Source organism: Sabethes cyaneus, chromosome 2 (genome assembly GCF_943734655.1).
Source record: "Sabethes cyaneus chromosome 2, idSabCyanKW18_F2, whole genome shotgun sequence".
In the NCBI taxonomy this organism is placed as follows: domain Eukaryota; kingdom Metazoa; phylum Arthropoda; class Insecta; order Diptera; family Culicidae; genus Sabethes; species Sabethes cyaneus.
The window spans coordinates 114,247,835-114,259,847 of record NC_071354.1 but is presented as its reverse complement, the minus strand read 5'-3'; the positions used below and the strand labels follow the sequence as shown (position 1 = coordinate 114,259,847).

Below are 12,013 nucleotides of genomic sequence, written 5' to 3'. Positions count from 1 at the left end.
GTCACCAAGCGGCATTGCAGACAATACCTGATGCAAACGTCGTTACTGACTATCAGCAAAATGTTCACTGAGCTTTTCTGTGATATACGCGTACTTTTCTGTAACAGGTGTACCCGCGATGATAGATCATAGCTCTGTTAGCTTATTCGGAGGCACTTGAGTCATTACGATGTTGTACTTCCTGGCGTCGTGATGAGTCGTAATTCCGGAAGCGGCAAACCAAAACTCCAGAGAAATGAAATATGATTCGATGTTCGATGCTGTCATAAGCGGTGGACTCAGGCGAGGAAGATGCACTGCTTCTACGATGGCGGAATCCTGTTCCTCGGTAGAGGTTCCAGGTGCGGCTAATTTGTCGTCCGTTGCCATGGTTCTATTAAAAATCACTTTCGATTCGCGAACACGGTGTCACCGATTATGGCAATTGTGGGACAAAGATCGGATAGCGTTGCGTAATAATGATGCATATCAATAGAGCGATAACTAAAGACTAATTTATTTAGATTGCCATCTGGCTTTTATAAGAAATGTTGTTTATGGACGTTCCCTCGCTACCAAAGTCGAATGTGCTACCAACAGGAGAACTCATTGGATTTCGCCACACACGAAGGTTGGCACGAAGCGAATCAATTTATATATGTAGTATGTATTGAACCTATTGTAATATTAAGTTAAAGAATATATTGAGTTAGTTGTACTTTGTCCGTAGTCCAATAAAGTTGTTTTCTCTCTACACGGATAGTTATTTTTTACGCTCCAGAGATACACCATCCGGTCGGAACAAACCGGACGGGATCATAAGGTCCTTCGAACCGGATCTGTTAGAAAGAAACGGACCGGTATTACGGAAACACTCTGGGGACAGGCCTATACTGCTCTTGCTTGAAACTTGATACGCTACCCGGACGCGTAACATCGGCGCCATTGCAGTTAGGCTGGCTAGTGACGCTCACTTTAGCGGGAAACGGATAACCACAATTGCGGCTGTTGCGGACATTTCGGATAGGAGCCATTACTAAGCTCAGCAGGCATTTGCCCAGGATTGTGCATTGGTCGGCTCACTGTGGAGATTTACTATTACTCGGCGAAATTTACATCGTTTACGGTGCTACGGCGGCTAGCACCTGTCATAGATTTCATCTACCTTGCTTCGCTTCTCTTGGCCTCTGAATCGGAGTGCTACGGTCTCGGTACTTGGATATCATCATTGGATCCAGCAGATATCGGCTCTTCATCTGGATTCCAACCCGGAAAGCTCAAAGGTCAACTGCAATACGAGCGGCCATCCTTGAAGGTGGTGAAGGCGGCCATTGTTCACAACTAAGGACATCGTGGGAGTCACTTTTCTGTAAAGTAAGTGCTACACTGTATATGTCCTTACCGAAGCTAGGAAACTAGACTGAAACTACAACGAATATTTCCTTTCCTGTTCGAGGCGCTGTTAAGATGTCAAAACCCACCACATCTTCAAGGAAATCTCCGTCGATTAAAACCATTACAAATCGGCTTAAGGCACTGCAAGCATCGTTTGACACCATTCACAAATTCGTCGAAGGTTTCAATGAGGAGCATGGTGCAAGCGACGTGCTTGTACGATTGGAGCGCATTGACAGTTTGTGGGAGCAAATAAATGATACAGTTAATGAGTTGATGTCTCATGATGAGTTTGGGACAGATTTTGCTGCTGTTATGGAGGAACGGAGCCTCTATGAAAATCGGTACTATGACAGTAAATCGTTTCTTATAGATAAACACAAGTTGCTCGCGGATCCACCTAGTTTGGATCAAACTAGTCGCACTAATGCTTCGTTTTCACAGGGTGCCACCTCACACGTACGCCTCCCACAGATCACTTTGCCCAAATTCAGCGGTAACATTGAAGAATGGATCAGTTTTAGAGATCTATACACTTCTTTGATTCATTGGCAAACCGATTTGCCGGAAGTTGAGAAGCTGCACTACTTACGGAGTCAACTACAAGGAGAAGCATTGTCCGTTATCGAAGCACTCCCGATATGCTCGGCGAACTATAAAACAGCCTGGGAGCTTTTAGTGCAACGGTATTCTAACATGAAGGTCATCAAAAGGAAACAAATACAGGGAATTTTCGATTTACCATTTCTTAAGAGGGAATGCGCGTGTGATTTACATACATTGTTGGAAAACTTTGAACGGATTATCAAAACGTTGGATCAATTGGTGCAGCCTGCTGAATATAAAGATCTACTACTACTGCACATTTTGAGTGCGCGGCTAGATTCCAGTACTCGTAGGAGCTGGGAAGAACAGAGTTCAACGAAGGATGCCGAGTCGCTTAAGGATCTCACCGATTTCTTAACTCGCCGTATACGTGTGCTAGAAGCACTGCCAGTGAAGGGTGCAGAGCTACGAAGTGAAACCACACAGCCAATGCGAAAACGATCATTTCATTTACCACAAGCTAGTTACAGTGCTGTGCAACATGGTGTTCACAATTGTGTAATTTGTCCGGAAACTCATCCTTTGTTTAAATGTGCTGTGTTTAACCGCATGGGAGTGTCGGAGAGAGAAGGGGTCCTACGTGCTCATTCACTATGCAGAAATTGTTTTTACAAAGGGCATCAGGCCAAGGATTGCAAATCGAAGGTCTCGTGCAAGAAATGTAGAGCACGGCATCATACAATGGTGTGTTTCAAGGCGAATAGAGGTTGGAAGGTTAAGGATAGCGTAGATGCGGAAGATACTCTGTCGACTAAACAGGATTTAGTAGAATCGTCTGAACCAAAAATAGCGAATGTGGCGATCGACAGCTCAGAAATATCACCGTCAAGGGTTTTACTGGCTACTGCATTGGTAACGGTTGAAGATGAGACTGGTTTACAGGCGACTGCAAGAGTACTGTTAGACTCTGGGTCTGAATGTAATTTTATTTCACGTCGCCTTTGTCAACAATTCAAGACGCAACACGGCAGGGTGCAGGTTGCTGTTTCCGGTATAGGTCAATCAAAAACTGTTGCTAAAGCTGAGGTTCGTCTTACGCTATTATCCAGAATTCAGCAATTTAGGCTACCAGCTGCGCTGTTGGTACTGCCTAAGATCACTGTTGAACTACCTACCACAAATATCGATATCAGGAAATGGAACATACCATCTTACACCAAACCCGCAGATCCTGGATTTTACTATTCGAAGCCAATTGTATATAATATATAATATATTGTATATAATTTTGGGCGGAGCTGCATTCTTCGATTTGTTCGGTCCGGAACAGCACATAAGGCTAGGAGATAATTTACCGAAACTGATTGATACAGTTTTCGGTTGGGTGGTTGCTGGTGAATATAATACAGGCACACATCAATCACCAGCTGCTTGCAACACAGCAGCTGTAGACTTTCTGGAAGATTTTTTACCTCGATTTTGGTCCTGTGAGGAGATCGGATTGGTTGGAAAGATGTCACCAACGGAATTACTATGTGAAGAGCAGTTCACCCGGACAGTCCAACGGGCAGCAAATGGACGGTATACAGTCACTCTACCGAAGGATGATACAGTTATGATGAAGCTAGGAGAATCCAAAGAAATAGCATTTCGGAGGCTGCAAGGACTGGAAAGGCGATTGGAACGAGATCCTCTTCTACGGGAAAGGTATTGCCAGTTTTTAACGGAGTACCTCAATTCAGGACATATGAGGAAGGTGGAGGAAGCAACCGACACTTGTGGCAAAAGATATTTTCTACCGCATCATCCCGTAGTGAAGGAAAGCAGCACGACCACAAAGGTTAGAGTGGTCTTTGATGCATCTTGTCGGAGTACATCGGTTGTTTCACTGAATGATGGGCTAATCGCTGGTCCGGTCATACAAGACGATTTGAGGTCAATTGTCTTCCGTTGTCGTACACGGCAGGTTATGGTGGTTGCAGACATTGAAAAAATGTTCCGACAGGTTCTCGTTTCACCAGCGGATAGCTTACTACAGAACATACTTTGGCGGTTCGACACGAAGGAGCGGCCTGCTACTTACGAATTAAACACTATTACCTACGGGATGAAACCCTCTCCATACTTGGCCACTAGGACGTTGCGACAGTTAGCTATGGACGAGGCGCAGTCTTACCCGTTCGCTGCAAGGGTTACGCAGGAAGATATTTATATGGATGACTTAATTTCCGGAGCAGACGATTTACCGTCAACGTGCGAACTAACAAGACAACTCGTTACTATGATGCATAGCGGAGGATTTCACTTACGGAAATGGGCATCGAATCAACCGAAGGCGTTGGAGGGTATTCCAAAAGAGGATTTGGCCATTCAAGATGACGGTGTGGAATTGGATCCGGACCCTACCGTAAAAACATTAGGATTAATTTGGTTACCTAAAACAGATGCGTTTAAATTGCAATTCAATATCCCACGGGTGGAGGCGGCAAAACGACTGACGAAACGCATGCTGCTTTCGATTATTGCGACTCTCTTCGACCCTTTAGGGCTAGTAGGAGCGGTAATTACTACGGCAAAATTATTTATGCAACAACTTTGGATGTTACCTAGCCCGGAAGGTGGAAGATTAGGTTGGGACGAATTTCTTCCTGAAGCGGTGGAATTAAACTGGCGTCGCTTTCAAGCTCAATTACCAGCTCTTGATCAACTTCGCATCCCGCGTTGTATGGTGGTGCCTAATACTGTGAGCCAGGAAATGCATACTTTCTCAGATGCAAGCGAAAGAGCTTATGGAGCCTGTGTGTATCTGAAATGTACTGATGGAACAGGGCAGGTATTAGTATCTCTATTGGCTTCAAAATCAAGAGTAGCTCCATTGAAAAGCCAATCTCTCCCGCGCCTGGAGTTGTGCGGAGCATTAATCGCTGCAGAATTATTCGAACGAGTTCATGCATCAATGCGTTTTGAGGGAGACGCATTCTTCTGGTGCGATTCAACGACAGTTTTACAATGGTTAAGGGCAGTTCCGGCGACATGGACTACTTTCGTCGCTAACCGTGTTGCTAAAATACAAGGCCTTACTAAGGACGCTAGCTGGGGTCACGTTCCAGGTGATCAAAACCCAGCAGACTTAATATCACGAAGTATGCTACCCGAAGAGATTGCACGAAATGAATTTTGGTGGCACGGTCCGAGATGGTTGTCAGATGCTTCGATCCAACGACCATCGCAGGGTTATCTTTCTACAGAACCGCACGTTATGGAGGAAAGGAGACAGGCAGCGGTGGCATTGGTGATATCCGAAGAAAATTCTTTTCTTACATACCTATTGCAAACATTTTCAAGTTATACTGATGTGCTAAGAAAGACGGCGTACTGTATCCGATTTCTGGGAAACTTGCGGAACAAGCGTAATGGACAAAATTTGCAATTAGGGTTCTTAACAAGCAGTGAGTTGCAAGAAGCAGAGTGGGTGCTCGTGCGACTTGTACAGGAGGAAACTTTCGATCAAGAAGTGAGATTGCTGCGGAAGGGCGAACCGGTGGGCCGATCTTCACGAATCAGATGGTTTAACCCTTTTCTCTCAAGCGAACAGGTGATACGTATAGGTGGACGACTATCTAATTCTGTTCAGCCGGAAGAGGCTAAGTATCCAGCAGTACTACCTGCTCGTCATGCGTTTACCAAATTGCTTCTACAACATTATCACAGACAGCTGCTTCATGCGGGGCCTCAATTATTACTTGCGACAGTTCGACTGCGGTTTTGGCCTCTGGGTGGCCGTAATTTGGCAAGAGAAATCGTTCACAATTGCGTAACATGTTTTCGTTTTCGCCCTACAGCAGTACAGCAGTTCATGGCGGATTTACCTGCTGCAAGGGTTATTCCTACACGGCCATTCTCTAAAACTGGTGTCGACTACTTCGGCCCCATCTATTATCGACAGGCACCAAGAAGGGCAGTTGTAAAGGCGTATGTTTCGGTATTCATCTGTCTAGTTACGAAGGCGGTTCATATTGAACTCGTCACGGATTTATCAACGGAGCGATTTATTCAAGCACTACGACGGTTTGTTGCACGGAGAGGAAAACCTTCGGACATGTTCTCCGACAACGGACGCAATTTCGTAGGCGCGAAAAATCAGCTGGTGGAACTGCTGCAGAATCTGAGGAAGAAAGAGTACCACGAGTGCATCGTGAAGGAATGTTCCGAAGAAGGTATATGCTGGCACTTTAATCCTCCCGCTTCCCCTCACTTTGGGGGAATCTGGGAAGCAGCCGTACGTTCGGCAAAGATTCATTTATTGAAGGTTCTGGGACAGCATGTAGTATATTTTGAGGATTTACAGACGCTACTCACGCAGGTCGAGGCCTGTTTAAATTCGCGGCCATTAACCGCACTTTCTGATGACCCAACCGATTTAGAGCCTCTTACACCGGGCCATTTTTTAACTGGTGCATCCCTCCAAGCTGTACCAGATCAAAATTACAAGGCAATTCCTGAAAATCGTCTCAAACATTGGCAAGCAACACAACAGAAACTCCAACATTTCTGGGCTCGATGGAAAGGGGAGTACCTGACCCTACTTCAGGGACGTATGAAGCGCTGGAAACCTCCAGTGCCGATAAGGGTGGGTGAATTAGTGGTACTACAAGATGAGAATTCACCACCCTACAAGTGGCCTCTTGGCCGCATTCTTAAGGTGCATCCTGGAAACGATAACGTCACACGCGTGGTAACGCTAAAAACTGCTACCGGAATATATGTTCGCCCGGTAGAAAAACTTTGTCTGTTGCCGTTAGTACCCGAGGATGACTGAAGGCGTTTCTTCAGGGAGGCGGGGATGTTTATGGACGTTCCCTCGCTACCAAAGTCGAATGTGCTACCAACAGGAGAACTCATTGGATTTCGCCACACACGAAGGTTGGCACGAAGCGAATCAATTTATATATGTAGTATGTATTGAACCTATTGTAATATTAAGTTAAAGAATATATTGAGTTAGTTGTACTTTGTCCGTAGTCCAATAAAGTTGTTTTCTCTCTACACGGATAGAGTTATTTTTTACGCTCCAGAGATACACCATCCGGTCGGAACAAACCGGACGGGATCAAATGTTATAAAAGTAAATATAAGCTTGGCTTTGTCATATCAATACAATATTGTTATAGGAAAGAAATTGATCATTGTTCAAAATTTGACATTTGCTTTGCGCTTATTGTCGCAAGCGAATTTAATTGTACGAAGTGTCACCTCTACTGTCCATGTCGCATTGTTGGCGGCATAAGCTGCGATGAAGATGATCGAAGGAAGATCGTCGATAGATGATGCTACATTTATTTACAAAAAAATAGCATTAGATTTTAATAGAATAAGATAAGATTTGCAATTTTAAACTACATAGCATATGGAGTGCATCTTTAGAAATTATGTTTTAAAGAATATTAAAAAATATAATTTAATTAAGAAAAAACCAAAATAATCAAAAACTAAACTAACTAATTAAAGTGCTCTTTGCATTGCTTCTTAAATGTAAAAAATGACTTTTGATCCCTCAGATAGCTAGGCAGTGAATTCCAGATACAAACACCTCTCACAAATAATGTTTTCCGTATAAATCAGTAGAATGTGAAGGTAAGACATACTTATTTAGTCTCTCAGTTTTTCATGTAGATATGCGGGGCATTTGGTAGTTATGATCTTATGGAGTAACAAGCAAGAACGAGCTTTAATAAAATTAGAGAAAAAATAACTTAATAGTTTGTTTTGCAAATGCGAAACACTATCTAAGCGGCCAAGATTGAAAACAAAGCGAACGCAAGCATTAAGAGCTATCCTTAGCCTATCTAAAGTTTGCATATTAACGGAAACCAAAAGAAAGTCACACGATATGAAATATGGTAAAATGTAGCTCTTAAAAATTTTCAGTTTGGTTTCTTCGTTTAGAAACGACCCTTTCAATTGGAAGCACCTTAGAGTTTGATAAACCTTTCCGCATTGGGACAATACGTATCTATCCCATTGGAAATCATTTTGAATAATGAAACCAAGACTAGTGGCTTTGCCGACAGAACGTATAGGGTCAGCTCCTATATTTAAGTTTAAAAGCTCAATATTACAACCACGTGTAATCAACAGTGCCTGTGATTTTTGTGCATCAAGCTTTAAAGAATTTGAATCTGCCCAATTTTTTATAGACCTTAAATCTTCATTTACGATTCTCCACGCTTAGTCAACATCCGAACTATTGCAGTTTATATATAGCTGCACATCATCAGCACAGAACAATGTTTTAAGATTCCTGGCAGTTCATTGATATACAAACTAAACATCATGTTCTGCGAACACTGTAATGGCTAAGGTGTTTTTATTTTACCTCTCCGTTAATTTGCTGAGTAATTAGTGCAAACAGAACTATTTCTATATTTTTGACGACTGGCCAGCGGCCTAGTGCAGTTAGTCTGAAATCACCGTGTGAGATTTACTCTGTAGTGCCAATTTTTACCTGTATTTCCGTGATACCTGAAGTGGATATTTAGTTCGAGTGAAACAAAGCTGGCGTTGCCAGCGGTCGCCCGAAAGGCATCGAAACAATACACAGCTAAGCGATGACGTCTGTGATATGCGGAGCGTGTTCGCTGAAGATAGCAAGTGAAAATGATCGAGTATATTGTTATGGAGGCTGTGACAAAATACTGCATATTAAATGCTCTGACTTGAAATCCTCTGCTATTACTGCTTTGAGTGAGAATGTAGCACTGAAATTCATTTGCTTCGACTGTCGTAAGAAACAACTCTCCTTGAACGATATTCAGAAAAAATGTAATGAATTACTCGACTGTCTGACTAACGCTCATAAACTAAATGACAACATCTGTAGGCAAATTTCTGCTAATATTTTGCATGAAACGTCAACCTTACTCGATAACAAGCTGAAAGCCTTCGAACGCAGCTTTAGTGACCAATTGACCGACAAACTGACTGCTATTCTAAAAGATGAAACCGTTGCAACTGACGATGTTACCGATAAACCATCTCAACGTTCCTACGCGGCTGTTACCCGCTCGAATCTAAACATTCCGTCGACGTCATCGAAGCGAAAAGCAGACAGCACGCCTACATTTGACCAGCCAAGCAAGAAAAGATCAAATCATGGCCCTTCAGCTCTTATCGAAGGAGGTTTACTTCGTTCAGGCAAACGCCGCATCGCCAGTGCCCCCGACCACGATAAACACTGTGTTTCGGAAAACAATGAAACTGACGTGCAACAGCGCCCAGCTGTATCTATCCCTTCTGCCAAGTCTAAGCGAGTCACAAAAATTGAACAGTCAGTATTAAACCGAAAACCGCTCAAAATGCAGAGGCGACTCGACGTGATATTTGCGACAAGCTCGATCCGGTTTCAGCGAGCTGAATCGTTTCATTGTAATTTATGTGAATCCGACTACGGTACACCATATCACGTAATTTGCAACTGTCCTGCAGTAGCACAATTGCGTCATAGGTTCTTTGGATCCTACGTCTTAAATGAATCGGATTTTAGGAAACTAAAATTACGAGACATTTTGATGTTCCTTACCGAAAGCGGTATTGAGCTATAAGCTCTTATTTATCATGAGTATACCCCCCAGGGGGTGTACTTTTGATAAGTTAACTACCAAGGATTGCAGTATCCCCTCGGGGGTACAAAAATCTCGCGGTATATATATGTTTGTGTTTGTCCAAATTCCTCATCCACCCCTTCCTATTCCTCCTGTTTTCCTTCCCGTCCTCATCAGGTAAAAGATGACACGGGCAAGATGGGCAAGGCACAAATCTTCCACATGATTGTGAGGAACGTGCTGCTCGAGCCAAAGATGCTGATACCTGATACCTGAAATAGCTTTGAATTGAGCTTTTAGAATTCTTTCAAAGCTTTTTGATATAGCACATAAAATACTTGTCGGTCGTAAGTTGTCTAAAGAGTTCAGATTGTTTTTCTTCTTAAGCGGAATTATTTTTTAATGTTTCCAAGCTTGTGATATTTACTAGTATTAATGATACAATTAAACATGTTAGTCAATGGAGCAATCGAAATCGGAAGGATGAGCTTAATAAATTTAATAGCTAGTTCATCTAAGCAAACAGCATTTGATGTAACTTCATAAATAGAGTTAATTACCTCATAGTCATGAATACAATGGAAACGAAAATTATCATGAGAATCATATCCAGGTACTCGATCAATTAAATCAGAAGCTTCCATGGAAAAATTTCTTTGAAAGTTACTGTTTATTTCGTCAGCATCAAAGTTAGGTTCATTTTGTGGAGATCGCTTTGAAAAACTTAACTCTCGAAATTTTGTCCAAAATTCTTTGGGGGACATATTAGTAGAAAGTTGTCTATTGTAGTAGGCGCATTTAGATTGTACTATGAGGCTATTTGTAGGGGAGTGTCGTCGTAGTTGGGCCACGTTATGGAATTCGCCCATAGTTTTCGTTTCAAAAGGAATTTTGGAAATCTAAATGCATCGTTGCAAAGGTCTAAGAATAAGGTATATTTCGAGAAAGTTTTGAACGGATTGCTTGAAAAATAAAAAAGTTATAGGCATTTACGTGAAGACGAAAAATGTCATAGTCGGGCCATGTTGTACAGCTTGGGCCACCGCAGAAAATCTAAGACATACGTATTGGAATTCTATATAGAGACATGAAAAGAATGAATTCCGTGAACAACGGCTCATATAGGTACAAATACCCTATTTTTTATTGCATTTTTGCGAAATTATGGCGTTCTTGTAAAATCAATATTCCTACAATCGCCTTTTCCGAAGCGTACAACTACAATGAAAAGAACAACAAAAATCTAGGTTTTTAACGTATTAATTTTGCTTTACTTCATCACATTTTACGTGACAGACATTCTCTAGCGATTATTGCGCTTCTGCGCTTAAAATTATGATGGCCCAACCATGACTACTCAACTCAAGTGGCCAGACCTGTACAAATAGCGCTTTTCTAGTATTTCACCTTAGCCTTCCCAGACACCTTACTGGAGGGCATTTTTCTATAGTCTTCGTGTGCAGCACAACACACTTCATACATTTTCAAAATTTATCTCGATAATTGTATTTCATGAATCATTTCTTGAAGAAAGGTTCATTGCGCGTGGAAAACTTTTTTTTTGAAGATTTAGTCACTGAATTCAGTACGGGTGTTTTGAATACACGATTGAAACTCACAATATTGTGAAAAGTTTGCTATCACAGTAAGAAGTTTTACAATGATTGTATCATAGATATCATGAGTTACTAAAACTGTAAAATCGTGATGGCCCGACCATAACAGTGGACCGACGATAACGACAATACCCTATAGTTTCGTAAATGCTTGAAGGTACCAAAATCATCCAAATTTTTAGTTATTTTCCATCTTTTATATGCAAGATCACGAACGATCATAGCTTTTTAAATTTGATTATTAAACCAGGGATTGTTTCGATTTTTCTTATTTATTTTCCGAACAGGTACACAAATATCATGCAAATTTTTTGAATAGGCTTACTAGCACATCAGGATCATTGGATGAAAAGAACGTATTCCAATTAAGCTTGTTGAATTCTGACATAACCATATTAGGGTTAACACGCTTGTAGTCACGGTAAAGGAAAGCTTTGGTAACAATATTCTTATCGAAATCTAGAGATGCAAAAATCATGTCGTACTGCGCCATGTTGGGAACTGGATTTATTGGTAATAATCAAATCAAGCTGCAATGACCCAATAGAGTGAAGAAAAGTAGGTTCGCTTCCAGCTATGCTTAACTATAGACACATTCCAGCGTTACGAGACACCATGAGCAACCGTTTTTTCGTAGCAAAATTGTTCATATTTTACCAACAGCCCGACGAAAATCTTTCAAAATAGGTGTTTTGAGCTGCTATTTAGTAGTACTTTCTCAATACGAGGGCGAAATATTTATTATAATAAGCATCATTGAATAGTGGCGGAATACTTTTCGTTACGGGACACCATCGCAGAAAATGCGTATTCTGAACATGATTCAAACATTTGCAAAACTCTGCTCTGTTTCAAGTTTTTCAAAGTCGACATGTT

The 12,013-nt window shown here is 41.8% G+C and overlaps 1 protein-coding gene across 1 annotated transcript; it reads left to right on the top strand.

Annotated features, from left to right (window-relative positions):
- Positions 1 to 1,446: 1,446 nt before the first annotated feature.
- Positions 1,447 to 5,888, top strand: LOC128735898 (uncharacterized). Its single transcript, XM_053830376.1, has 3 exons — positions 1,447 to 3,006; positions 3,251 to 4,327; positions 5,763 to 5,888. Exons 1-3 carry the CDS (start codon positions 1,447 to 1,449, stop codon positions 5,886 to 5,888), a joined length of 2,763 nt encoding a protein of 920 aa, XP_053686351.1.
- The last annotated feature ends 6,125 nt before the right edge of the window (positions 5,889 to 12,013 follow it).

Excerpts from the sequence above, each read along its gene's own strand:
- LOC128735898 (XM_053830376.1), top strand. The coding sequence starts at position 1,447 with ATGTCAAAACCCACCACATCTTCAAGGAAATCTCCGTCGATTAAAACC. Across the intron at positions 3,007-3,250 it reads AAACTGTTGCTAAAGCTGAG|CACATAAGGCTAGGAGATAA; the intron begins GTTCGTCTTACG and ends GGTCCGGAACAG. Across the intron at positions 4,328-5,762 it reads AATTGGATCCGGACCCTACC|CAGTACAGCAGTTCATGGCG; the intron begins GTAAAAACATTA and ends TTCGCCCTACAG.